General features: G+C 35.0%; 1 protein-coding gene across 2 annotated transcripts in view; it reads right to left on the minus strand.

Moving 5' to 3' along the window:
• Nucleotides 1-4,766: 4,766 nt before the first annotated feature.
• SEC22A (SEC22 vesicle trafficking protein homolog A (S. cerevisiae)) overlaps nt 4,767-26,673 on the minus strand; it is a 52,222-nt gene continuing 30,315 nt past the window's right edge. For both annotated transcript variants that reach the window (XM_004675157.2, XM_012731446.1), the window contains exons 6-7: nt 16,756-16,821; nt 4,767-6,881 (exon numbers count right to left, since the gene is read on the minus strand). In XM_004675157.2, coding sequence (XP_004675214.1) covers nt 6,681-6,881; nt 16,756-16,821 — 267 coding nt within the window. In that variant the 3' untranslated portion in view covers nt 4,767-6,680. The remainder of the gene's footprint in view (nt 6,882-16,755; nt 16,822-26,673) is intronic.

Genomic DNA, 26,673 nt, shown 5'->3' on the forward strand with positions numbered 1-26,673 from the left:
AGAAAAACCACATGACTGGTTGGGGTCACAATGCCATTGGAAGGGAGAGACAGGAATCTACTTCCAAACACAATCACTGTTTGATACAGTTGCCTTCTAATTTTTAATGCTTTCAGTTATGTGGACCACTGAAATGGAATTTCCATGGAGTTATTTCTTAACAAAGAACCAAACTACTCTGGCTTTCAGCTACAAAAAAACCAAATGTTTGCAACATATGAATAGACAACAAAACGTTTAACATTCCATAGCAAGAATTATTTAACTCCTGAGTTAGCTTTACTACAAAGATTAAACTGCATAACCTCCTTGCCCTAAAACCTGAGACAGACTAAAATTTCACCATGCCTCCTGTAGGCATCTGTCTTATATCACATTACAAATGTAGGAATTTTAGGAAACTATTTTATTCAGTCTAGGACATCTACACTGTAGGAGGTAGCACTGACCTGATTTCTTTTATTAAAAGATAACACATAGGGCCCTCTCTGGTGGTGCAAAGTGTTAAAGCACTGCACTACGAAGCTCTCCACAGCCACTGCAGCGCAAGTTCTATTCCTGGCCAGGGAGGTGACCCACATGGTGGTGCAGTGCTCTCCTGACCTGCCTGCTGCTCCCCTCAACAGTGAATCAGTCAGTCTGTCTGTTCTGCTCCCCACTCTGTCTCTGGTGAATCCTCTCAACCCTCTGCATCTCTGACCTGTACCTCAGTTCTTGTATGCATAAATAAATCTTAAAAAAAAAAAAACAAAAAAAACTTGTATACATATTCCAACATATACACTCTAACATTAACTTTCACGTTGCCTACATTTTATCAAATGGTGGTAAAGAATGAGTTCTGAGTAAAACTGATTTGGAATGAAATCCTGGTGCTGTCCCATGTGACTGTGGTCAAGTTTCTCAACTTCTTTAGGCACTGTAGGATTTTGAGCATAAAATAGAAATCCTTCGAAAAGATTTCTGAGAGGATGCCATGCAGAGCATAGGCAGTGCTGCTTCCCCTTCCATAGCAGCTCATCTGACCTCACTGCAGCTGTAACAGTAAAACTAATGGTTGGTATAACCACACACACACACAGAATTTAGAGTTTTCTGAGAGAAAACCCAGCGCTAATTATGAATCACTTAATCCTGAATCCCAGGTTTGAACTGAGTCTTTGTTTCAAGTGCCTCCACCTCCCAGGCTGCCATAGGATGAACTATGTAGGAAGGAGGACCAGCACTGGGTCACAAGGGCACTAAAAGAAGCATTCTCATCATTAGACCTAGTCCCTAGGTTTGGGATTGTTGTTGATGCTGGTATGTTGCAGCCTCTTGTCAGGTAGAAGTGCAAGACAGAACACTGTTGGTTCTTCTTTAGGCACGGTCCTTGAAGACTCAGCCTCAAAGAAAAGCAAGGTAGAAAAGTAGGCCAGCGGCCAAGACAGAGCTGGGGAGGGAATACCAGAAGCAAGTGAGAAATGGAATGCATGAGCCCTGTTTCCTACTGTCAGAGGAGCCAGAATATGCTTTCTGCTGGGTGATGCTTGCAGTGCTGTGCTGTGGGATGTAGCTAGAAAGGGCAAATGTGAACGTGGGGGAGGTCACGCTGAAAATTGTTTGTTGTCAAGGAAACATCAAGAACAACTTGCAAGACAATAGTACTGGTTTCAGAAACTGAGAACTAAGCTTTTTCTGTCCTTGAGTCTTCCACAACCTCCAACTGTATTGAGACTATTTAATATTTTAATATATACAGGCACTGCCAATGCAGAAGTAAATACGAGTTACATACATCAACACCACACACTATTAACAAGCAAGTGGGATAACAAGCCACATGACTTCTAACATTCAGAGTTCCCACGATGTGATCACATCTGCCAAATAACAATTTATTTAGAAAGCTAGGCAAACCAAGTAAGAAATATTACAAACATGATCAAAATACTTCTTCTACCTGACAAGAGGCTGCAACATACCAGCATCAACAGTCCCAGAGCACTGTTGAAGATGATCAGACATCTCTAATCCTAATGAGTACATAACAGTAGAAGATTAAATTTTCAGCTAACATTGCCTTTACACACAAGCTTGTTCATGACCCTTAGCAGTAAAGAGTTCTTTTATTAACTTTTAACTAAGATGTTCCTAAAAAACACTGTAAACCTAAAATCATTTTAGAGCAGAAAGAACTCCCTTCTGCCAAAAACCCTTATCTCCAAGGAGATAATAAAGCAGAAAAGATACAAGGAACAGTGTATTGACAAAAGTAGTAAGGCTAAGTGTATGCTTTGGTCTGAATAATAGCTATTTTAGAAATAATCTATTTGTTCTTTTACCATATGCTCCATGATAGGTAACTTTTAAAGTGAACAAAAAGTCTGTTAAATTAAGAAAAGGCACACACATTTTCTTGTTATCTCTTGGAAATCTAACAGCTAATCTAATTTACAGCTACTTAGTAAGCTTTTTGGAATATAAGCTAAGAAGTGGTCTTTTTTAGGGAGAGGGTAGCCAGCCTTACGAAAAGCACATCTTTGACATAGACTCTCATAAGACAAATCTGTTCTCTGTGGAGCTTGGACAAATCAGGACTCTAATGAGCTCCCAGATGTGGCCAAACAGGAATGGAACAACGATTCTCCAAACTGATTCCACTGTGAAAAAGACCTCATTTAATATACAATAATATGCTACTCGTGGAAGAGCACATTCACTTTATATACATTATGAAATTAGAAAATCTAGTAAAGGCGCTCCAAATTTCCAGGCACTGGCCTCAAATGGATTTTCAAGCTTTAAAACAGATACTTGTCATTAAGAATTTTAACTCAGGGGGAAATTCCCTAGTAACTATTCAAAACTATACAAAAAGCTTTACAATGAAAACCTTTATAGAGGCTCCAAGGCACAAATACAATATATGTGTGCAGAACAATTTTGGTTTTGTTCACAGTGGCACTTCATAGGACTCCCAAGTATACATTAAGACATTTAAACCAGCATTCATCAGGGGTGAAAAAACAATGTGAAACTTGTTTCATTTTTAGCTTTAACTTCCAGTAAGCTCAAATGTCAAATTTTACACCGAACAACAATGTGTTAACACCCCTTCAACTTTCATTGATCCTGCCTTTCTCTCCTTCCTTTTCATATTTTTGGTACTATTATTGCATATCTTTTCTTGGAATGCTGTTTTAAATTCTTTTAGGAAAGAGTCCAGCTATAAATGCCTTTCAAACACAGACAAAAAAATCAAGTAAATACTGAAAGTAAAGAGTGTATCTTTGCACAGTTGCGGCAAAGATTAATAATAATGCAGTCACATTATTCCTCACTTTATAATAGGAGTATGTCCTATTAAACTCATCTCAAGTTAAAAATATCCTGAGTCAAAAAACTAACCCACTGAACACTAGGGCTTAGTCCAACCTCCCTCAAATGTGCTGAGAATACTGACGCTCACCTACAGCTGGGCAAAATCATCTAACACAAAATCTATTTTATAACAAAGTTTAAGCAGTCCATGTAATTATTATACACTGTGCTGAAGGTGAAAACAGTCTGTTGAGTATTCGTTGTTTACCCTTGAGATGGAGTGGCTGACACAGCTGAGGCTCCCTGCTGCGACTCCCTGCTGCTACCCACATCACAAGAATCTGGCACCTTATCCCTAAAAATAAAAATTCAAAATTCGATGATCTCACCTATATGTGGAAGACAAGAAAGCAAAGCAAATCAGTGGATAAAGAAATAATAATCATAGCTCACTTACAAAAGAACTGAGGTTTTGAGATGGGAAAGGGAACAAGAGTAGAGGGGGTGTTGTGGATGGTAAGGTTTCTTTTTTAATGTTTTTGTTTAGTTAATAAAAAAAAAGTGAATACAGCGTAGGGAAAACCTCATTCAAACCTTAATCTTACTCCGGAAGTATTTTTTTAATTACATCCATAAAAAGTTCACCACAGCACTGCTTTAACAGTTAACAATTATAAACTCAAAGGAGATGATACCAAAAAACCAAAAATTTAGGTCCACTTGCTAGTGAATGTATTGTTTTATACCACCGTAAGGCCAAAAAATTGTAACTCAGACCACGGCAAGTCAGAGACTGTATTTCTGAACTACCTACAGATAATATACACCAAGATTTGATAACAGCTGGCCTGTACTCATATAAAAAGTTGACTTTCTTTTACCAAAAAGAAATGTATTCCCTAACTATAATCTTAGTTATTGCCCTTAGTTTCTATTCTAATGGGAAAAGCCCACCTCAGAGTTTCAAAGTTGTGTCTGCTTAGTTCTGTGGCTCTAGGTAAATCATTAAATCTGATTACCCTAGTTTCCACCATCATAAATTTGCAATTGCTACTTCTATCATAAAACTTATTTTGATCATGAAGATTTGTTCTTTTATAAAAGTAAAAGTGCAACATAAATACAAAATTTTACTATCATGTACATTAGAGTATTCAAGAACTTAAAGGTTTCTTTCTACTCATGGCAAAAATTTCTTGTTCCAAATTTGTAATTTCTTTGGCAACAATATTATAGAAAATCAAACATTATATAGTCAAGATACAAGCACCAAATAATGAAAGAAAGCACATTTATACATAAAATATTATTTATACCTATTTTCATTTTTTTACATTAAAATGTAAACATCCACTTTTCCATAAAAAAGTTTGTGAAAAACAAAAACAAAAAACAAAAAAACAAATCAAGCCTTAAAGATAGCTGGTGAATTTTCAAGTGTCCTTGCTAAACAGATCAAAATATTAAACATTATAACTCACTAATTCAATGTTTAAAAGAACCAAATTGCTAAGGAATGATAAAATATCAATACAATACAAAATCACAATTAACCAGAAGCTCCTACTACCTGGTTAACTATTTACAAGAAAATTTATCTACTTTTAACCATCAGTTTTGAAAAATGTTCTAAATTGAACTACTTTGCTTTCTTGCTCAGTAAGTACAAAATGTCAAACACAAAAATTTTAGTTTGATGATTTAGGAGCATGTGAAACCAGAATATACACAATTTCTGCACAGTCTTATTATAGATAGAAAATTGGAGTGAATTAGTTTCTTGTTTTAAATAAATCCCTGATGTCATAAACTTATTGTTTTCCTTTTGCCTCATTCTTTTAAGAGGCGTACACAGCAAAAAGGCTTTAATTAAGTAAGATTTTAGAGTTGTAGACATACAGACATATATTGATTCAGGTAAACAAGGTAGTTCAATGACTTTGCTCTTCTATTTCTTCTACTTAATATGTCCAGTAACATGAATGATATGTAATGGGTCCACTGTTTTCCTGGATTTCAAATTTCAATACCTATGAATTCCTTATTTTGAATATTTTTCTTTAAAAACCAAAATAAAACCACTCATGAAGATGACTTCCAAAACCAGGTGCAGTCTAGATTTTGTTAATGGAATTAAACTGTGCTTCCCCTATTATTAAAATTCACATCTGCTTAACAATCTTTATAATGCTATCAAATAGCAAGAACTTCTCCAGGAGACTAGGTGTGTAACTCCGCAAAGTCATAAAATAATGAGTTGCTAGGAGAAGTCACCTTCGGAACTTGTGGCACACAAGATGATGTTAGGTGACACACAACATAGAATTAAATAATGCTGAATCACAGTGTGAATGTCATTTCCATTACAATTTTCTGTTAATTCCACAAAGAGAGACCCGTTTTGATGATGGGTAACATTTCTCTCAATACACAAAGAGTGAGCAGAAGTCCTTGATTCTTGGCAGGCATAATATCTTACTATAATTTAATAATATATAATAACTAGTTTTCATTTTATTTATTTTGTAGTTGCCTTTTATTTATAACGAACTGACAGTGGTTTTCCACTTGGAATAGAGATTCGTTTCTCTTAAAAATATTTTAAAGGATAAATGTTAAGTTAAGTAGTAGTACGTATAGTATTCAAGTGATTGAAGTTTGGGAAACAAGGAGAACAGTCCAATGAATCATATTTTTAAGATGTGGTTTTAAACAAGTGACTAATGCGGTCTAGAAATGTCACTGTATTTTTAATACTTGTAATATTCAAGAGATGAGGTCACCACAGACTTCTATATCAGGTGATTTCCAGAGTTAAGATTCAAGCAAACTATAAAGGAAAAAAAATCAACTTCACATCACCCTGGACTTTATAAATTCTCAGAACCATGTGCAAATAACCTAATATTTGGCAACTGCTTCAAACATATATAACTATCCAACTTATTGTAGCATCTCTTTATTTGGTCTATTCTAATGCCTCGCAAAGACATTCCCCAGGTTGTAGAGCTCCTGCTTGGTCCTTAAGAGTCAATTTTTCATGTATATTGAGTGAACTCTTCAGCAAAGATTCAGAACTGTTGAAACGTTTTCCAAAGGTGTCTGACTTCTTCCATTGTTATTGCCCTGTACAAAAAAGTCTTCTCTTCCTCCTTTAAATAATAATCCCACAGCCAATATTCTTCTGAGAGGATTTTGCTTAGCAGATATTGCATGCTCACAGGCATGTCATGCTGACTTAAAACAAAAAGGACAGTGGAGAGAAAGAAATCAGAGCTTCTCGTTTGTGGTGAGTGTCTTCATCACGGTGGCAGTTAAGATATGCTCCTTCCTTTACCCTCCTGAAGCCAAGACATTATATCTGAAGAATGGTGTTCTCAGACATCATAGTCAGGAGCCTTGCCCTGGGCTTGCCTTAGCCAGATCTGTAGTGTGACAAATGCTGCCACAGTCACGTGAAAGAAAAGCTGCCAGAGGTTGCGTAGTTCATAGAGATACATGTTGCACAGACAGATTAAACCAAGAGTCAAAAAAGATTTGACATTCCGCCAGCTGGTGTAGTAGACAAGTAAATAACACTGTTCAAAATATAAAAATGGAAGATGATTAGGGCTATAGGGAAAGAAACAGACACATCTACTATAAAATTGTAACAGGACACAGAGTAAAACACAAGAGTGGAATAATGGGATTTTTCACCTACAGATAAGATAATGGAACATCTTTAAGATATTCAGCTATGAAATTTCCACAGCCTGAAAGGGAAATAGATTTCTCTTACATTTTTCATTTTTCAAAAGGAAAAGCATATTGTATTGTATTTAAAAGGGAGGATGATTCTTGCAAACAGGCTGGACAAATTCTTCAAGGTGACAAGCAACCAAGAAGCATTTTCAGCGTCTTCTGAGGTTCCACCTCTTATTCTCAGCCCAGAAAAGTAAAAATAGTTCACACAAGCTGTTCAGCAAAGTGGACTTGTATAATCTGATATGGATATTAGTGATAGCAACAATATTTAGTCATCTCACATTGAGTACAAGATCTCATTAAACATTTGAGGCAGAATTCATTTAACAAACATTTATTGAGGGTCTGCTAAAACAAAGGAACTGTTCTTTAAAGTACTTGTTCACTTATATTCTAGTGCAGAGAGAAAGATGATAAATGCTTTATAAATAATATCAAGCAGTTAAGATTTTAAAAAGTAACAAGTGTTATTTTAGAAGTGAATGAGGAAAATATCTTCCTATCCCCAAATGCTGGCATTTACCCCTTCCTGCTTTAATTTTGCCATAACATATTATAAATTGTACTTAAAAATATGCTTAATTTGTTTGTCACTTATATATTATTCCAAAACAATGTAAGCTTTAATAGGGGAGAGATTTTGCACTGTTTTGTTAATATTTTAGCCTCCGGTGCCCAGAATAATAAAAGCTCAATAAAAAATTTTAAATAAATGAACTGTTATCTAGATGATATCTAAAATTCACAATCTGATAAGTCTAAAATTCACATATAATCTCAAAACCTTAAGAAAAAAAAGCACAGGTTTCACTGTGAAAATATGAAATAAATAAATGAACTGTTCATTATTCTACTATAAAATTGTCACAGGACACAGAGTAAAACATGAATGTGGAATAAAGATAATACAATGGAACATCCAGATTTCAAAACAGGAAGGACATTAGCGTGTTTACAACACAGAAAGACTACAGAAAGAATGTAGAATTGTTGAGTTAAATCTCTTTAGCTCTTACACAAATTAGGACTGCATTACTTAAAAAGATTGCTATTCAAGCAAAGTAAGATGGAAACATTTATTTAGTCTGAGGGACTTGGACTGTGCAAAACAGGCTGAAAGAAAATCTTTGTGTAAAGTACCCTGTAAGACTGCTGGTAGGAATATAAACTGGTCTAGAGTGACTAGACCATAGTGATGGAAAGCCGTGTATAGGTTCCTTAAAACACTAAAAATGAATCAATCATATGACCCAGTTATTCCACTCTTAGAAATCTATCCAAAAGATAGATTTCAAAAAACACTAATTTGAAAGGAAAACTGCATTCCTATGTTTACTGCAATACTATTTACAATAGCCAAGATATAGAAACATCCTACATGCCCCAAAACAGATAAATGGATCAAGAACCATGTGGTATAGGTACACATTGGAATACTACTCAGCAGTCAAAAAGACAAACTCATGCCATCTGCGGTAGCATGATGGAGCTAAGTGGAAAAAGTCAGGAGTAGAGAGATAAATACTGGATGGCTTCACTTATATGTAGAATTTAGAGAAACCAAATAAAAGATCAGAAAAAAAAGACAAAATTTGCAAGCTGAGCATAGATTTGAGACATATAGCAAGGGGAAGAGAAGAATAGGGTCAGAATAGGTAGGAAAGATCACAAAGGACTGTGCTATCTTGGTGGGAGAATTATAGGGATGACACCTGATGGGAGAAACCAAACAAATGATGTATGAAAATAAACATAAGAAAGTAAAAATCTTTATCTCTGAAATAATTTTAGACTTAAAAAGTTGTAAAAATCATGAGAGTTCTGTGTACCTTAGGCCCTGTTGTCCCTAATGTCAAGCTCTTATATAACCATAGTATATTCATCAAACCAGAAAATTAAAATTGATGGAATTCTATTAAGTAGCCTACAAACTTCACATGAAATAACATTTGAATTTTGGTCTGTCTCACTAAGGCCTTTTTCCTAGTTCAGAATGCAATCCAGGATTCCATATTGCACATAGCTCCCCAAGTCTTTTTCTTTGTAAATGTGACAGTCTTAAAGAGTACTGATTATAGTAATACAAGATAAATTAAAAATATTTCAAGGAAAAGGAAATCGGGGACAGAGATAAATATTACATAATGTTAACTGGTTTGATTCACCAAAAAGACACATCAATCCTAAATGTATATGAGCCAAATAATAAAGCTATATATATGTAAAGCAAAACTGATAAAACTGAAATGAGAAATAACAAACTAACAATAAGTTAAAAACTTCAATCTGGGGCCCTCCCTGGTGGCACAGTGGTTAAAGCCAGCACTGAGAAGCTAAAGCCATTTCAGCATGAGTTCGATCCCCGCCCCGGAAGTGATCCACATGATATGGCAGACCTCTCCTGTCTCACCCACTGCTCCCCTCAGCAGTGTATTTCAGTCAATTTGCCTGTTCTACTCTCCACTCTGTCTCTGGTGAATCCTCTCACTGCCCCTGCACCTCAGGCCTATACCCCAGTTCTGTACGCATAAATAAACACATAAATATATCTCAAAAAAAAAAAAAAACAAAAACACTTCAATCCTTTTCTCTCAACAATTGATAGAACTAGACTGAAAACCAGCAATGATATAGAAAAACTGAACAATACCATCAACCAACAGGACCTAATTGACATCTGGAGAACACTCACTCAACAACAGCAAAATACATTTCCATTCAAATGCCCCAAGTAACATATAGCATGACAGACAATATTCAGGGCCACAAAACAGATATCAACAAATATAAAGGAACTGAATCCATAGAGAATATTTCCAAAAGTAGAAATTTAGAATCAAATAGAAATCAACAATGAAAACCAGAAAATCTCTAAGTACCTGGCAACTAAAAACCACAGTTCTAAATAATTCATACATCAGAGGGAGCCGGCAGGGGGGTGGGGGGAGGTACGCTGGATTAAATGAAAAAGAAAATATGACACATCAAAATTTATAGAATGAAGCTAATAGTGCTAAGAAAGACATTTACAACACTGTGTGTGTGTGTACATATATTATAAAAGAAAAGCTCCTCCAAATTATCATCTAAGTTTCCTTTCAAGACTCTAGAGTCAAGTAAACTCAGGACAAACATGAGAAAGGAAATAAGAAAAATAGCAGAAATCAATTGAATAAAAAAAGTATAAAGAATAAAAAAGAATTTAAAAATCTAATGAAATAAAGAGCAGGTTCTATGAAAAAGTCAATGAAATTGACAAGTAAGTCTGACCAAGAAGAGAGAGTAGGTACAAAGGTCCAATATAAAGAATGAAACAAGAATTATTACTACAGATCCTAGATATTAAAAGGATATAGAAATACTACACTTGAATTTGATAACAACCAAAAAGGACAAAACACCTGAATTTGATAACAACAAAAAAGGACAAAACACAAACCACCATAGTCTAACCATTATGAAACATTATTTGAATAATCATGATCTATCTTAACTATTAAGTTTATGACACCATATAGCTACAGTAATCTAAACTATATGGTACTGCTAGAGGAATACACACATAGATGAATGGAACAAGATATAAAACACAACAAACTAGAGCCACACACTGAAAATGGATCATGAACTTAACTTATAGTTAAAAATAATTTTTTTTCCCTGAGAATCATAGGAGAGAATCTTCAAGACCTAAGGGTAAGCAGAATTTGTACACTTGATACTATAAGCGCGATTCACAAAAAAATTTGATCAGTTGAACTTTATAAGAATTTAAAACTTTTGCTCGGGGGCAATAAAAAGTTTGTTGCGGATGAAAGACAAACTAAGACTGGGAAACCTATTTGCAAACTATGTACCTGACACAAGACTAAAGTCATGCATCACATAACGAGATTTGGTCAACAATGGATTGCACATATGACACTGTTCCCCATGGGTGCACAGTATGCTATTCCATCTAGATTTGAGTAAGTACAATGAAAAAATTACCCAAGGATAGATTTCTCAGAAACACTGTTAAGAGACACAAAATGCAATATGTAGAATAAAGAAACCTCAAATTTTTACAAAAAAGACCAATAACCCCTTGGAAAATAGGCAAAAGACATAACAGACACAAATTTATATTGTACACTAATAGATGATAAGTTAGCACATGAGTAACATTCAATATAGCCACTAGGGAAATGCAAATTAAAATGACAATGAGGAAATCGCTACACACAATAGCTAACATAAAAAATAGTGACAATGCCACACACTATGAAGAATGCAAAGAAATTGGTTCACTGATACTACTGGGAATATAAAATGGTACACTAGTCTGGAAAAGTTTGTCTCTTAATAAGCTTGCAACTACAAAATGACCTAGCAACTGGACCTCTGGACAGTTACCTCAGAGAAATGAAGAAACTTACAATGACACAAAAAACCTATACATGAATATTTATAGCAGCTGTATAATAGTTTAAAAACCTGAAAACTCAGATGTTCTTCGACTAGGTCAATGATTAACAAACTGTGGTATATCCATACTATGAAGTATTATTCAGTAATAAATAAGACCGTTTGTTATATGCAATCTCCAGAGAATTGTGCTGAGTTTAAAAAAAAAAAAAAGATGGCCCTCCCTGGTGGTGCAGCGGGTTAAAGCACAGCACTAAGAAGATAAAGACACTTCATCATGAGTTCGATCCCCACCTGCCCTGGAGGTGACCACATGGCATGACAGACCTCTCCTGACCCGCCTGCTGCTCCCCTCAGCAGTGTGCCTCCTCAATCTGCTTGTTCTGCTCCCCACTGTGTCTCTGGTGAATCCTCTCACCACCCCTGCACATCTCTGGCCTGTACCCCAGTTCTGTATGCACAAATCCTTTAAAAATGATAATGACAAACGGTTATGTATACTATATGTTACCGTTTCTATGTACTCAAAATAAGAAAATTTTATTAACTGAGAAGATATTTGTGGTGGCTACTGATTAAGGAAGATTTGAGACAGGAGGAAAGTGGATAAAAGAGCAGCACAGAGGATATCTTTGTGATGGCAAGAATGCGCTATATTTTGATTATATCAACATCAATATCCTGCTTGAGATCTGTCTGGTTTTGCAAGAAACCAGAGGTTATACAGAGTCTCTTACAATTATATGTGCTCCTATAATTATCCCAAAACAAAAAATTCTAACAAGAAATAAACTTACATGCTGTAACATATTTGTGTATACTTAGATTGTAAGTGTACACACTACATGTACACAGATTGAGACAAAAAGTGCTGCAAATATTAATAATCAATGACGCTAGATATACGAGTCTAAACTTTCCTGCAAGCTTTAAACTTTTCAAAATAAAACATTCATAGAAAAGAAATAGCTTCTAGTTTTTTCAGCAATCCTTTGACTATTTGAAATTTTTCATGTAAGCATTACTCCTATCTGGCTGAGCTCTATGTGTTCACAAATACACAGTCTGGAAAAAAAAAAAAGGCAACAAACCATGTAAAGATCTAATCAATAGGAGGTTAAAAAATAGCCTGACACTCAATAAGCTAACTTGTAAAGAAAAAAAAAATCCTGATAATTGGAAAAAGAGATTAAATGGTAAAAAGTAAACACTTAAGTTTTACTGTAAAAAAGAAAACATTATCACTCTGCTCACCATGCTTAGAAAGTATGCAGTTTCATGCCCTGCTTTTTTGAATTCAAAGAAGCATTAATTTGTTTAGTCTCTTAGTAAAAGAATACCTCAGTGATAGTGCTCCACCAGGAGGCAACTCTTAGTATTACAGTCAGCTGTTCTGAGAAAGAACAGAAGTATGCCTATCTACAGGTAAGAGCACAGACCTGAATTTAAATCATTGACTGGTGCTAAGAATTGCCCAAGCCTCCGCATTAAAAAAGAGAGTGAGAAAGAAGGAATGATAATGGAATCAGTGTGGTGACACAAGTTGTGCAACCTCTATCGACTGACATACTCTGGATAGAGACGGAAGTGCTCTGAAAAATCAGACTTTCCACACTAAGTTATATGATTATTTTATATAATCATAATATCAAAATATTCTGAGCAACCTTCAGTTTACAATTGGGTTGCCTTAGCCTCATAAGGTGCTACCTGGCCCAGGCAAGCAAGCACTGCACCAGGTGAGAAATTCCTCTTGAAGTCAAAAGTGATTTAACTGGCCGATTAATAAAAGCAATTGGCTGTTATTGCAAAGTCTCTTTTACTGCCCTGATGGAGGAAAACCCAAATCTCATCACTCTACTATCACATAGCCTTCTATTCAGTTTCTAAATAACCACTCAAACTTTCTACTATCTAGTCTTTAGATAAAGAAATTGACACAACTCTCCTATTCAGAGCTAATTAAGTTTTCTTCCATCTAGACTTCGAGGAAATTCACTTGAACTTTTTAACAAATTTTTCAAAGAATGTTACTGTAATTTGATTTACAAGAAATCTCCTCTTCCTGCCCTCACTTTACTTTACCCCCTAAGATGTCTCAATGAGAATGAAAGCCATTAAGTAGTAGATAAGGTTTAAGGGACTTTATTTTGGTTAATCTTCACTGTGGTAAATATAGTAATATTAGTCTTAAATTTTGTGAATCTATGTACCTGTTTTAACCTTGATAGATTGATTTTAAAAATGTTATAATCTCAACTAAAGGTCAAAATGACCCCAGACTATTCTTAGAAAAAAAGTGATCATGAGCTCAGCCCAATTCATATGCTAATGTCATCACACTGCTTGCTTGAAATGTGTAAAATAAACCTCTGCTGAAGGCAGAGCAAGAAGACTTTCACCCAACTCTGTCTTCTCTGTTTTCTTCACTCCCGCTCCCTGTTGCCCCCCAATTTTTGGACTATCTGCTCGCAGAGTAGTTCCCACCTTAGGATCCTGCCTGTGTCTGCCTTTCAACAGCCTGAAATCGTGGCAGGTCCCCAACAGTGTGGGACTTGCTGTGAGGAATTTAACGATACAAAGAATGTAACACAATGTAAGAGGTCAATATATTTTGCTATTATTAATATTTAAAATTATTTCATTAAAGCAAAAAATCCCTACGTGTATTTTATAAGAGTAATTACTAATGAAATTACTATAATGTTAAAGCTTTGTTCTTTTCATGCTATAGTGAAAAGAACATGATATTTAAAATCATTAACATTCAAAATTAAGTCCTGACTATGACTTACTGGCTATAATCTCAGGATAGTACTGAAACTACCTCAGAGTTCTTTTTTTTTAAATACAATGCTACATAGCAATCAAAAAAAGAAAAACTCACACCATTTGCAATAACATTGATGGACATGCTGTAATATGGATGGAGCTAGAAAGGATAACTCTAAGTGAAATAACTCAGAAGGAGAAAAATAAGTACCAGATGGTGTCACTAATATGTGGAATATAAAGTAAATTAATAAGTAATGGCAAGATGAAAAAATAACCCTTGATAGCTGACTACAGAACTGAAACACCAAGGAGAGAGAAGGGTAGGAGAGGGGGGAAAAAAGAGGGAAGGGAATACAATGGTCTACAGTGTGGAATATGGTTGAGTTGGTGGTAGGTGTACTATGATGGTAGTACCTGATAGTGGTACCCCAATATTACCTCACTTAAAAATACATAAATAAAAAATAAAAGTGAAAAAATATCCCAGGTGACAGAATTATAAAATAGAAAAACAATGCACCCCTATGTTTACTGCAAAACTACTTACAATAGGTAAATTCTGGAAACAAAACAAATGCCCAAAACTAGACGACTGGATCAAGAAGATGTGTGTATATCTATCTACCTACACACGCACGCACACACACACACACACACACACACGAATACTACTCAGCAATCAAAAAAGATAAACTCATGCCATTTGTAGAAACATGAATGGAGCTGAAAGGGATTATGCTCAGTAAATAAGTCAGAAGGAAAAAGAAAAATATCAAATGGCTTCACTTATAGGAGGAATTTAAGAACCAAATAAGACAGGAGAAAAAAAAAGTGCATAGTTATTACAATACAACACACAACACAACACAACAAAAACAAGCAGACAATTATAAACCAGAGCTATCCTACAGGGGAGTGGGACAGAGAGGGATCAGAAGGAGGAAATGTGGGGGACTATGGTGATTACCAGTAGGGGAGGGGAGAACTAAACATTGTTATAAAATGAACACTAATGTAAATAGATATATAAATTTTAAAAATATAATAGAAAATATACACATGAATACTTCATAAAATTAAAGCACTTATAACAAATACAAATTTTCACATTTCCCACATGAAATATAATTCATCATAGTTAAATATGTCAAGAGAAATTCTAAAATATGATTAAGAAAAATTAGATTTAAAAAAAGTGGTTACAAACTAAATTTTCTTTTAACATAAAAGTCAAATGTATATATCTGAAATATTTCCCTAAAGATTCTACTAAATTCTAGGTAGATTTTTATTTGCAGTACTAAGTGTAGTAGTTATTCTATGCAAGTCAGAGAATGTGTCTCATAAAAGCTTGAACAAAAGGTCTTGCTTGCGCTAACATTTTTGCACAGACATTTTGAGTTTTGGTAAATGGCATGGTCCCTATAGATTTCTTCTCCTCTGAGAAATTCAAGTACCTATCTCCAACTCACTCAGATGCAAAACCTTCTCCTCCTCAAATTTCTCTCTCTCTTTTTTTTTTAATATCCAAAAGGGCAGGTTTATTATAAAAGGGAAGTAAGGGTAGGAATAATTGCACAGACATAAGTGGATAGAAAGACCTGCCTCCAAGACAGGTTTGCTGAAGAGAGGTGGCATACTTGCAGACAGGTGGCCTTTGGAGAAGTGCCTCTGCCACTTTGCCAAGGGAGAAGGTCAGTGAAGAAAGGTACCAGCATGGTCACAGGTCACAGGTAGACAGGAGGTTGCTGCTCCTGCTCTACATGAGGAAAAGGTTGGTGAAGAGAAGCATCTGCATAGGCAGACTGCAAATATAAATCTACCTAGAACTTAGTAGAAATCTTTAGGGAAATATTTCAGATATATACATTTGACTTTTATGTTAAGATAAAATAGAAAATTTAGTTTGTAAACACTTTTAAATTTAATTTTTCTTAATCATATTATTTTAATTTTAAGGACTGCTGCCTTTCTTAAATTTCATATGTATTCTGCCTTCAAGTCCTACTGTTCTTTGTAAACTTCCTTTTTTCCCCCATTCCTACTGTTATTACCATCACCAGGTTCCATAACTTTCTACCTCAAGTAACAGAATTAACCTCCAAATAATTTCTTTGCTTGTGGTACTTACTCTGACTATCCATCTTACTCACTGCTGATATATTAAATGTCTATGATTTTGCTTTTGTAGTTCACTATTCAAAGACTTTCCCAAAAGCACAAAATCCTCATCCTGAAGCATTATCAAAGCCTGAATACTGAATAAACAGTCATCAGAACATTTACTGCTACAGGCAGATGACACTACTGTTGAAGGCTGGTATGGGAGAATGTTAATATTAAGTCCACTAGAAATGGCAATACCAATCTTAAGCTAACAAAGGCTCAAAATAAGAGAGGCAAAGAAAAACTAGAGAGACAAAGAAATCATACGTCATTTTCATTTATTTAAAGGCATGAGCAATTATTAAAATCGATACTGAGACAAATAAAAAGTGTTTCCCAAAAAGGGAGAAAACCTACCTGGTAAAGGCAGGCTGCTGTGCCAAGGAAAAATGCAATGATGTAATTAAAATCCTCACCATCACTCTGTAAAAACAAGATAAAAAATAACTGTTGTTCCTGGTAGAAGCTTACTTCCAAAAAACAATGCAGTAGAATAGAGTATGATGTTTATGCACAAAATGGCTTATTTTTTCATAAAATGGTATATAAAAATTCTCAAGCCCTAAAATGGAAATCTAAAATATAGCATAAGAACCATTAAGTGTGAAGTAGAGGAAGACTACCAGAATTCCTCTGTGCCTTTATCTTCCCATCAATACATTTTACCCAAAAGAAGGGGGAAGATGAAGGGAAAAGGTTTCCACGTGATCTGGATATTCTCTCTTCTCCACTGAAGAACCACATAAAATTGCAACATACCCCTGAGCTCTAACTCAAGTTAACTACTTAACTCAAATATTGACAAGCTTTAGTATCTAGTAAGCACATTACTGAATTGTTTAATAAAGTTATTTGACATTTTAGAAACAAATAAACCTGAAAAGCTGTTGTCCACTAGGGTGTGCTAAATCCCAATGAGAAAAGCTAGTCATGAAAACTATGCTAGAAAAAAAAGTCAACCAGAGGAAAAACAGATCTGCCCAGAATATTTCTTTTAAAGGAAAACTAATAAAGGACACATACAACAACTTAAATATCTACATCACTTCTTTCAACTTTTTTTTTATGAAGTAGAACATAAACCTTCTAGGCAGGAGCATTAAATTTGGCTCTCATTAAAATATATATATATATATATATATATATATATATATATATATATAATGATATCTTCCACAAGACATGGGAGTATCTTGCATGACCATATTTTCATGAAATAATAGAAAGACAAAAAACCTCTTCTACTTGTTTTTGGAGAATGACTTAGCTTAGCAAGATGATCTTAAAATAGCAACCATTAATCTGTCTGGGATGCTTAGGCCAATTCTACCCCAGAGGCAGGGATGGTCAATATGGAAACTTTATACTTTAATAATTCTAAGACTTTAAATAAAATATGTTTGGCTTTTTTTCTTTTAGCCTTTATTTTTTCGTCTTTACTTTTTAAGTTGGTGTTATTTCTGATTATGAAAATTCATCTCCATCTAAGACTTTAAAATTAGTTCTGCTTATTTTTTTTTCTTAGTCCTTACTTTCTGAATATTTTTTTCTGGTTATAAAAGCTCATTTTCATAGTGGACAATTTGAAAAAGTTTGTTACAAAGAAGAAATTTATGTAATGCATAATATCACAACTCTGGCATATTGGCTGCTACTTCATATATATTTTTTTAATCTTTACAAAAATATAAGTAAATTTAAAAAATTAAATCATTCTCTATATATTACTTTTCAGTATTGTATACTGCATCGTAAGTACTTCATTAATACACTAAATATTCCTTAACTATACAGTTTCGTGGTTATATAATCTCTTATTGGGGGAATACACCATAGTTTTTATCCTGTTGTAACAGTGCAATCCTGATAGCAAAGGAGGTTCCGTGGTCCCTCCCCAACCTGAGGAAGGGTGGAACTGAGCAGCAAGGGGAAGCTAAAACAGGACTTGAGAGAAGACCTGGAGGGGAATGTGGAGCAGAAAGACATACAAAGAAGAAGCTGTGCTGCTTCTCAGCCTTGGACTTATACCAGGGACATGAAAGGAGACACTTTAAAGTGATGTGGATGAGAGACCCGGGGAAAGCTGACAATGGCAGCCTTTTCCTTGACTTGTGTTTTGATTTTGTTCTTTTCCTTCCAGAATTGCTGGCCCCTTCTGCCCCTTTCCTATGGTGCCCCACCAGAAAGTGTCTTAAATCTACACAAGGTTTTGAGGCTCACTGAGCCTGCTTTGGGTAAACCCAGTTTGGCAGGGCATTTACCCACAAGGAATGGGCAATTTTGGGTATTTAATTGGAAACAATTTTCTTCCCTCTATTGCACATTAATTCTATTAACATTCTTTTCTATTGACAGTCTTATGTATTTGAATACACCTTGTCTTTATGTAGCGGATGGCAGAACCCATTAAGAGCAGGCAGACTGGGTCCTAGGGTACCCCTCAGACTGCTGCTAACACTACAATTGATATTATTTTCCTGCAATTTTTTTAAAAGATTTTTTTATTTATTCATACAGAATTGGGGTACATGTCAGAGATGCAGAGGGTGAGAGGATTCACCAGGGACAGAATGGGGAGCAGAATAGGCAGATCAATGAAGTACACTGCTGAGGGGAGCAGCGGGCAGGTCAGGAGAGGTCTGCCTCGCCCTGTGGATCACCTCCGGGGCAGGCGGGGAATCAAACTCATGCGGAAGTGGCTTAAGCTTCTTAGTGCAGTGCTTTAACCCACTGAGCCATCAGGGAGGGCCCTCTGCAATTTTTATAATATAACTTTGTAACTCTTTTAATTGCCTTTGGAATGCTTTAAAGCATATTTCTGGAGCCAGATCTGGGTTCAAATCTTTACTCATTCGCTATATGCTCACAGACTAACTTCAATTTCCTTTTTAGAAAAATAAATGTTGTAAAGGTTAAACAACGAAAATATATAGAACAGAAACTGATATAGAGTAAGTACATAAAATGCATTCACTAATTCTCCCTAAGGTTACTGTCTACACCATTTATGGGATAATTAAATTATCTTTCTGTAATGTGTAAGCCTCTGGTGCACTGGCCTTATATTCTCAGTTAGACCCTAACTTTTCTTCAAGGCAGAAAATAAATCTGACCACTTGCATAAAACTGTACACATAATAGGAATTTGCAACAAATGCACAATGAGTTGAAATGAGCACTGAAAAATATTTATTTCTACTTGTTGAAGACTATAAATATAATTTTCTAGTCAATAAATATTCGTTAAACATTATGGTACTGAGTTACAAGAAAACAATCAAGTTCATGCCAACTGAAGGAAATCTCAATTACAAAAGCAAATACACAATTCCCACCCAAAAAGATAAATGATAAAATAGGTTATGTGTACATGGTACTAAACGACCTATGGAGACACATCTAATTCTGCCTGGAGACAAAAAAGGTCAGGGAATGTTTGTCAGGGTTTTAAAGGACTGACTATTGTAAAAGGTAGGTAAGGTAGAGGCACTCTCAAAGAGGGAAAGGCCAGGAAGACTCCAAAACTTCTTGTTTAGGTAACATTAGAATGATAACAGTCACTAAGATAAATATATAGAAAGAAAAGTAGATTTGAGAGCAGAAAAAAAAAACTGAGTTCATTTTAAACATGCTTTTTTGGAATTGTTAGTGGAATACTGCACAATTATATTCAGGAAATATTTAAGTCTGAAAAGAGTATGCCTAGAGAACTAATTTAGTAGTCATCAATTTAAATAGTAGTTGAATGAAAGTACAAGTCTTAAATCTTGATTGGCAACAGCAAAGGACAATATAAAGGATATTTGGAGTCAACTGTGGAAATCTGAATATATAGTTTATATTAAATGATACTGTGTTGACGACATACACTTCAGTGATATCTTTAAAGATAGAGCACCCAATGCCACAATAGAGAAGGCAAGGATAAATAGATGGGATTACATCAAGTTAAAGAGCTTCTGTACAGCAAAAGAGACATTACAAAAAACAGCCCACTAATTGGGAAAAAAATTTTCTCACACAAAACTAGTGATAAAGGATTGATCACAAAAATTTATGGAGAACTGATGAAACTCAACAAAAATAAATAATCCCATTAAAAAATGGACAGAAGAGCTAAAAAGACACTTCTCTAAAGAGGAAATGCAGATGGCCAAAGCATATGAAAAAATGTTCAACATCATTCGTAATAAGGGAGATGCAAATTAAAACCACAATAAGATACCCCCTCACCCAAGTGAGAATGGCACATCTTCAAACAACGAGCAACAACAAATGTTGGTGAGGATGTGGAGAAAAAGGAACTCTCCTGCACTGCTGGTGGGAATGCAAACTAGTACGACCACTATGGAAAACTGTTTGGAGGTTCCTCAAACTGCAAACATGGAGCTTCCCTACGACCCAGCAATCCCACTCCTAGGCATCTACCCAAAAGACACAAAAACACTGATTGAAAAAGATACCTGCACCCCCATGTTTATTGCTGCTTTATTTACAATTGGAAAAACATGGAAGCAGCCCAAATGCCCAAAAGTAGATGAATGGATTAAAAGATGTGGTACATATACACAATGGAATATTACTCAGCAACCAAAAAAAAAGGAAACACATGTCTTTTGCAGCAACTTGGATGGAGCTGGAAAAGATCATGCTTAGTGAGATAAGCCAGAAAGAAAAACAAAAATACTGGATGGTTTTGCTCATAGCAGGAGTATAATGGACCAGGAGAGAAAATAATAAGAATAATGAACGCCATATACCAGAGACATTTTGTGGAGTGGGGAATGGGATAAAAAACAGGGGTTGGCGGGAGGGAAGTGCATGGGACAATGGTGATGGTGCATGGGTGACTTGGTGATGGGAAACCCACAGGGATTACAATTGAGATTAAAAAAAAGTACAAAATGATGTAAAAATAAACTATTATAATATATAAATAAATAAATAATTGAAAAAAAAAGTTGAACCTCACTTGTATTCAGGAAAATGCAAATAAAAACCACAACGAGATGCCATCTCACACAGTGAGAGTGGCACATATTAAAACAACTAGCAACAACAAGTGTTGGTGAGGATGTGGAGAAAAAGGAACTCTCCTACACTGCTGGTGGGAATGCAAACTAGTACAACCACTATGGAAAGTTGTTTGGAGGTTTCCCAAATGCTAAACATGGAGCTTCCATAAGACCCAGCAATCCCTCTCCTAGGTATCTACCCAAAGGGCACAAAAAACATCCATACAAAAGGACACCTGCACCCCCATGTTTATTGCTGCACTATTTACAATAGGGAAGACGTGGAATCAACCCAAGTGCTCAAAAATAGATGACTGGATTAAAAAGATGTGGTACTTATAAACAATGGGATATTACTCAACAATCAAAAAGAAAAACTCATGCCTTTTGCAGCAACATGGATGGATCTGGAAAAGATCTCAGTGAAATAAGCCAGAAAGAAAAAGAAAAATCCCAGATGGTTTCACTCATAGCAGGAGGATATGGAACTGGGGGGCTGAGGGGGTAGAGAAGGGAGGGGGGGCAGGGGAGAGAAGCAATTGTAATAAAGTAAAAACAAAAATAACAAACAACTATAAACCAGAACATTTTATGGGGGTGGAGAACAAAATGGGACAAACTGGGGTGGGAAGAGTGCATGGGACTATGGTGATGGCACATAGGTGAATTGGTGGTGGGAAGCCCACAGGGATTACAACTGAGATGAAAAAAGGCACAAAATGAAGAATGCTATAAAAAAAAATTTTAATATTTATAATAACTTGGGGAAATATCCATTTTTTGATCTTAAGTAAAAAAGGGGGGACAAAATTATATAACAGATTTAACACATACATATACATATTACTATGAACATACATATTTATAGAAGTGTATAATGTATTTTATTTACATATGAAATACAGATAAAATCTGAGGGTGATTTTTTTCTTTATGCTTTTTCCCCTAATTCTTCAGCTATGCACAGAATCAGGAAAAAGTCATTTCTCTTGAAAGAAAACAAGCACCACATTTTAGTAGTTATGCCACTTTAAAAAAAGTTTTAAACTATGTAATTTCTTTAAACAGTATTAACAAACCTATGAGAAATAAAGAACCCAAGGAATTAAAAGTAAGTTTACTATATCTTTGTTTACTAGCTATTAAAAAAAAATTCATAATCAGTTTTAAATGTTAGTAATCTAAAACCTTCACCTTGCAGTATACAAGATCAGAACCAAGACATTAAAGTAGCCCATTCAAGGTCACAAAGCTAGTCAGTGGCAGATAACTTTCTGGTGTCCTAACAGGCCAGCAGTTCTACTCCTGTATCAAAATACTCAACTTTTTTTCTGAGGCAGAATATGGAAATTATTTCTAGGTTGGCATCAGCCTAATTAATATTGTTTCAGGGTAGATCATTAAAGGAACACAATCAATATAAACCCAATGTGATAAAAGCTTATGTGTTCATGAGGTGCCAATTCACAATAAACTTTATTAACATCTTGAAACTCAGAACAAAGTTAGGAAATGGGTGAAAATAATCTAATTTACACATTACTGTGAACACCAAATCAAATTTACCAACTTAAGAAACTATACTCATCCCAACTCTACCCAGTTTGAACTTAACGGTACCAAAGGCAAACTGCAGTGCTATATTTTATAAATCCCTTGTTATCACCTTAAGAGGCACTTACTGATTTAAAAGAAACAAGCTTGTGCTGAATCTTCAAACATTCACAATAGATAGGAATGTTGATTTATGTGAGTTCTCAAAAATAAATATGCCTCAAACACCAAGTAACAAACAAGAAGAGAAATGTGGCTATCATTTTTAGCACTCAGAAAGTATTTAGAATTCATGGCCTCAATAAAAGCAAACTTTAAGGTTCATTTCAATATGCTGTTCACACTAAGGAAATGTACTACATATTTTCAGCTATATCTAAGAATTTGATCCTTAAATCACTCTTTAGAGAAATGTTGAGGCCACTTAATCTGGATACTGATCTTCTGCCTCCTCTATCACTATCACCGTATGAGTAATTCCACTTTAGGTGACTTGAAAACAGATCGAGGTTTAAGTCCTATGTCCTAGAATTTGCACTCGTCTACAAAGCAGATCACTTTAAAAGACCTACTTCTATTCACTAGAGTATCTACAACTACTCTAGAGATTGGAACTATAATGATCAACCAAAGAGAAGATTAAAAGCGTTATATTGAAACTCAGTGGCTTTAGTGAGAACAAAGAGGGACTTTTATCACATATAAGATGGGAACAATGCAAAAAGAGACTTTAATGAAGGGAAATTAAAAGTGCAAAACTAATGACCAATTTTTTATATATTTTCTTTCAGGTTAATTCGGACTAGAAAGCCTACACTTGTTAAAATAAATCTAGTTTGCACTGCTAATCCTACCCTGCTTAAAGTTTATCACAATGCCCCTCTGCATTCTGATATTTCACTTTCTCCTTTTTTTGGATCTATCATCCATTTTATCCTAGAGGATAAAATGGGACACAAAATCTGTAGAAAGCAGCTTCTTCTAACACTACATAGTGCTCCCTCAAGTACTTACATAACAGAGTATTTCCAAGCACTAGTCACCTACCAAACATTTTTCTCTATATAGTTGTAAAATTCCCAATTACTGGAGCAATGAGAAACCCTAATTTTGGTCCAGGAGTTTCCAGATTCAGTGATTGTTATTTAGGCGAGAAGAACAGAATCTGCTGGAAAATCTTTCAAAACTTCCTATACGTAAGTGACAAACTACCTGCAGAGTACATTCCCCCCACGCCCTCCTCCAACCGCCCTACCTTTGTACTCTGTTGTTTCTTCATTCTTCTACTGGAACATCACTTCTCTAGGAAGCTCAACTACTGATATTAGAGTGTATGAGGACTTTGTCAGAACAATGATTTAAAGCAATGCTAATCGGGCAACATAATCAGATGCCCTTGTTTCCAGATAGTTAAGAATTCCTGGACTAATATACTTATGGACCATTTATAGTTTTCTGGATCATGTGAGAGAGAATGTTGTTGGAGAAAAAAGTGAGGCAAGGATCCTGTACTAAATCATGAAAAAGACACCCCTTTAAAGAGATAAGCATCCAGAGTGTTCCCAAGTTAAAATATGTAATATTTACAATTATATTGTGATTATATAACACAAATTATCACTCTAACCTTTTCCCTATTCTTAATTTACCCTGTGCTGCTTTCATACCTTACTATCAAAGTTTTAAAGAAATGTTTAAAATAAATCATGAGCGTTCTGGGCAACTTAGACTCTTAGATAGACAAGAAGCTATAAAAACCCAAGCAAAATGCTCAGATTCCCCTTGCCACCCACAAAAATATTCATCTATATTGTGCATGTTTTTGTTAATTAAAGTCTATTCAGTTGATTAACAAAAGTTGTCTTTTTCTTGCTTATGTAGCAGGTACTAATACTCATTTTTATTACTTAAGATCTAAAAAAGTAATATATTCATATAAAAAACATATGTTTATATAAATATATTGTGGAGAATCTCATTCCCTCTCTGCTTTCCATCTGTCCATTCCCACCATGTTTATTAATAGCTTCTATTTCCAGTTTTCCTATGCAAATTAGTGCTAATTGAATATACTGTCCTCTTCCCAGGTCATCTTTATTGAGGGTGGCTGGGACTGAGTTGAGAGAGACTAGGGAGTGCAAGCACCTGGTCTGTATGTCTTTCACTGACTTTCTAAAACTTGCTAATATTCTCAAAGGGCAAAAATGTATATCTCACCTTAATGTAAATCATATTCCCAAACCCAGGATCCATTCTGGCTGAGGTTCTAAGGTCTCCATCTGGCCTATGTGAAGAGGAAGACCAAAGTCCTCCATGAGAAGATAAGGCCTGGTCTACCACTTCCAGAGTGGCTGTATGCAACAGTCTGTCATTTAACTCCTATGTGCAGTCATACTCAATGAAATAACATTAAAACCCAGACAATGTTCTTCCCTTTTCTAGTCTGTTTAATGCTGTGTGTGTGTGTAATAGATTTTTATCTTTGAGCAATTTTAGGTCTACCGAAAATTAGATGTTAAAAGAGAATTCTTACCAGCTCTTTCCCCTGTTCATATTTACATTCTATGATTCGACAAATGTATAACACGATCACCACTGATGTAAAATGTTTTCCACTGTCCTAAAAGATTCCTAATCATTCATCCCTTTCTCCAAATCCCTGGCAATGACTCATCTTTTTACATACTGCCTCTATAGTTTTTGTCTTTTCTATAATGCCATATAGTAGGAATATAGTTATTTTCAGTCTTGCTTCTTTCATTAAGCAATATGCCTGTGAAGTTTAGCCATGTCTTTTAGAGTTTATACCAAATAATATTCTGTGTCAGTTTGCCTTTCTCTTCAGGTTTTGAAAGACATCTTAGTTGTTTCCAGTTTTTTTTTTAATTATAAATAAAATTGATATATGTGTTCTTGTGCAATTTATGTGATGCAAGTTTTTGGGTAAATATACCTACATACATGATTGCTCTGTAGTTTAAGAATATGTCTAGCTTTGTGAGGTAGAAAATAACTTCCAAAATGTACCATTTTGCATAAATGGGAGTTCCTATTCTTCCATATCCTCATCAGCATTGGTATTGCCAGTTTTTAGGATTTTACCATTCTAAAAGATGCTAAGTGGTAATTTACTGCTGTTCTGCAATTCCTTAATAATATATAATGTTAAGCCTCTCTTCGTATGCTTAGTAGTCACCAGTAAGTTCTTTTGATATCTATTCAGTTCTTTTGCTTATTTTTTACCTGTGTTGTTTCCTTTCTTAAATTTTAACATTTCCTTTTATGTTTTAGATATAAGCCCTTTGTCAGATGTATTTCTCCAAGCCTGTGGCAGAGCTTTTAAATTAACTCTAACCAATTTTTTCTTTCATGATTCACGCTTTTGCTGTTACTTCTAAAAGTTCATCAACAAAAAAAGGCCCTGCTCCATTACCTAAGTTTGAGCACTAAGAGTTTTCCACTAGGTCTACACTGTAATTTTGTTGTTGTTATTAATGAAGTACCAGTTGTGATCATTGTAGTTCTCCTATTAGTACTGGGATCCACGTTGAGTTAATGTTTTATGAAAGCTGTAAAACGTGTCTTAATTCATTTTTTCTGCATATGGCTATGAGCTCTTCCAAAACCATCTGTTTAAAACAATATCCTCCAATGAATCCCTCCTCTGAATTATTTTTGCTCCTTTGTTAGAAATATGTTGGTTGTA

This window comes from Condylura cristata, unplaced genomic scaffold, assembly GCF_000260355.1.
Source record: "Condylura cristata isolate star-nosed mole 26May11 unplaced genomic scaffold, ConCri1.0 scaffold00003, whole genome shotgun sequence".
NCBI lineage: Eukaryota > Metazoa > Chordata > Mammalia > Eulipotyphla > Talpidae > Condylura > Condylura cristata.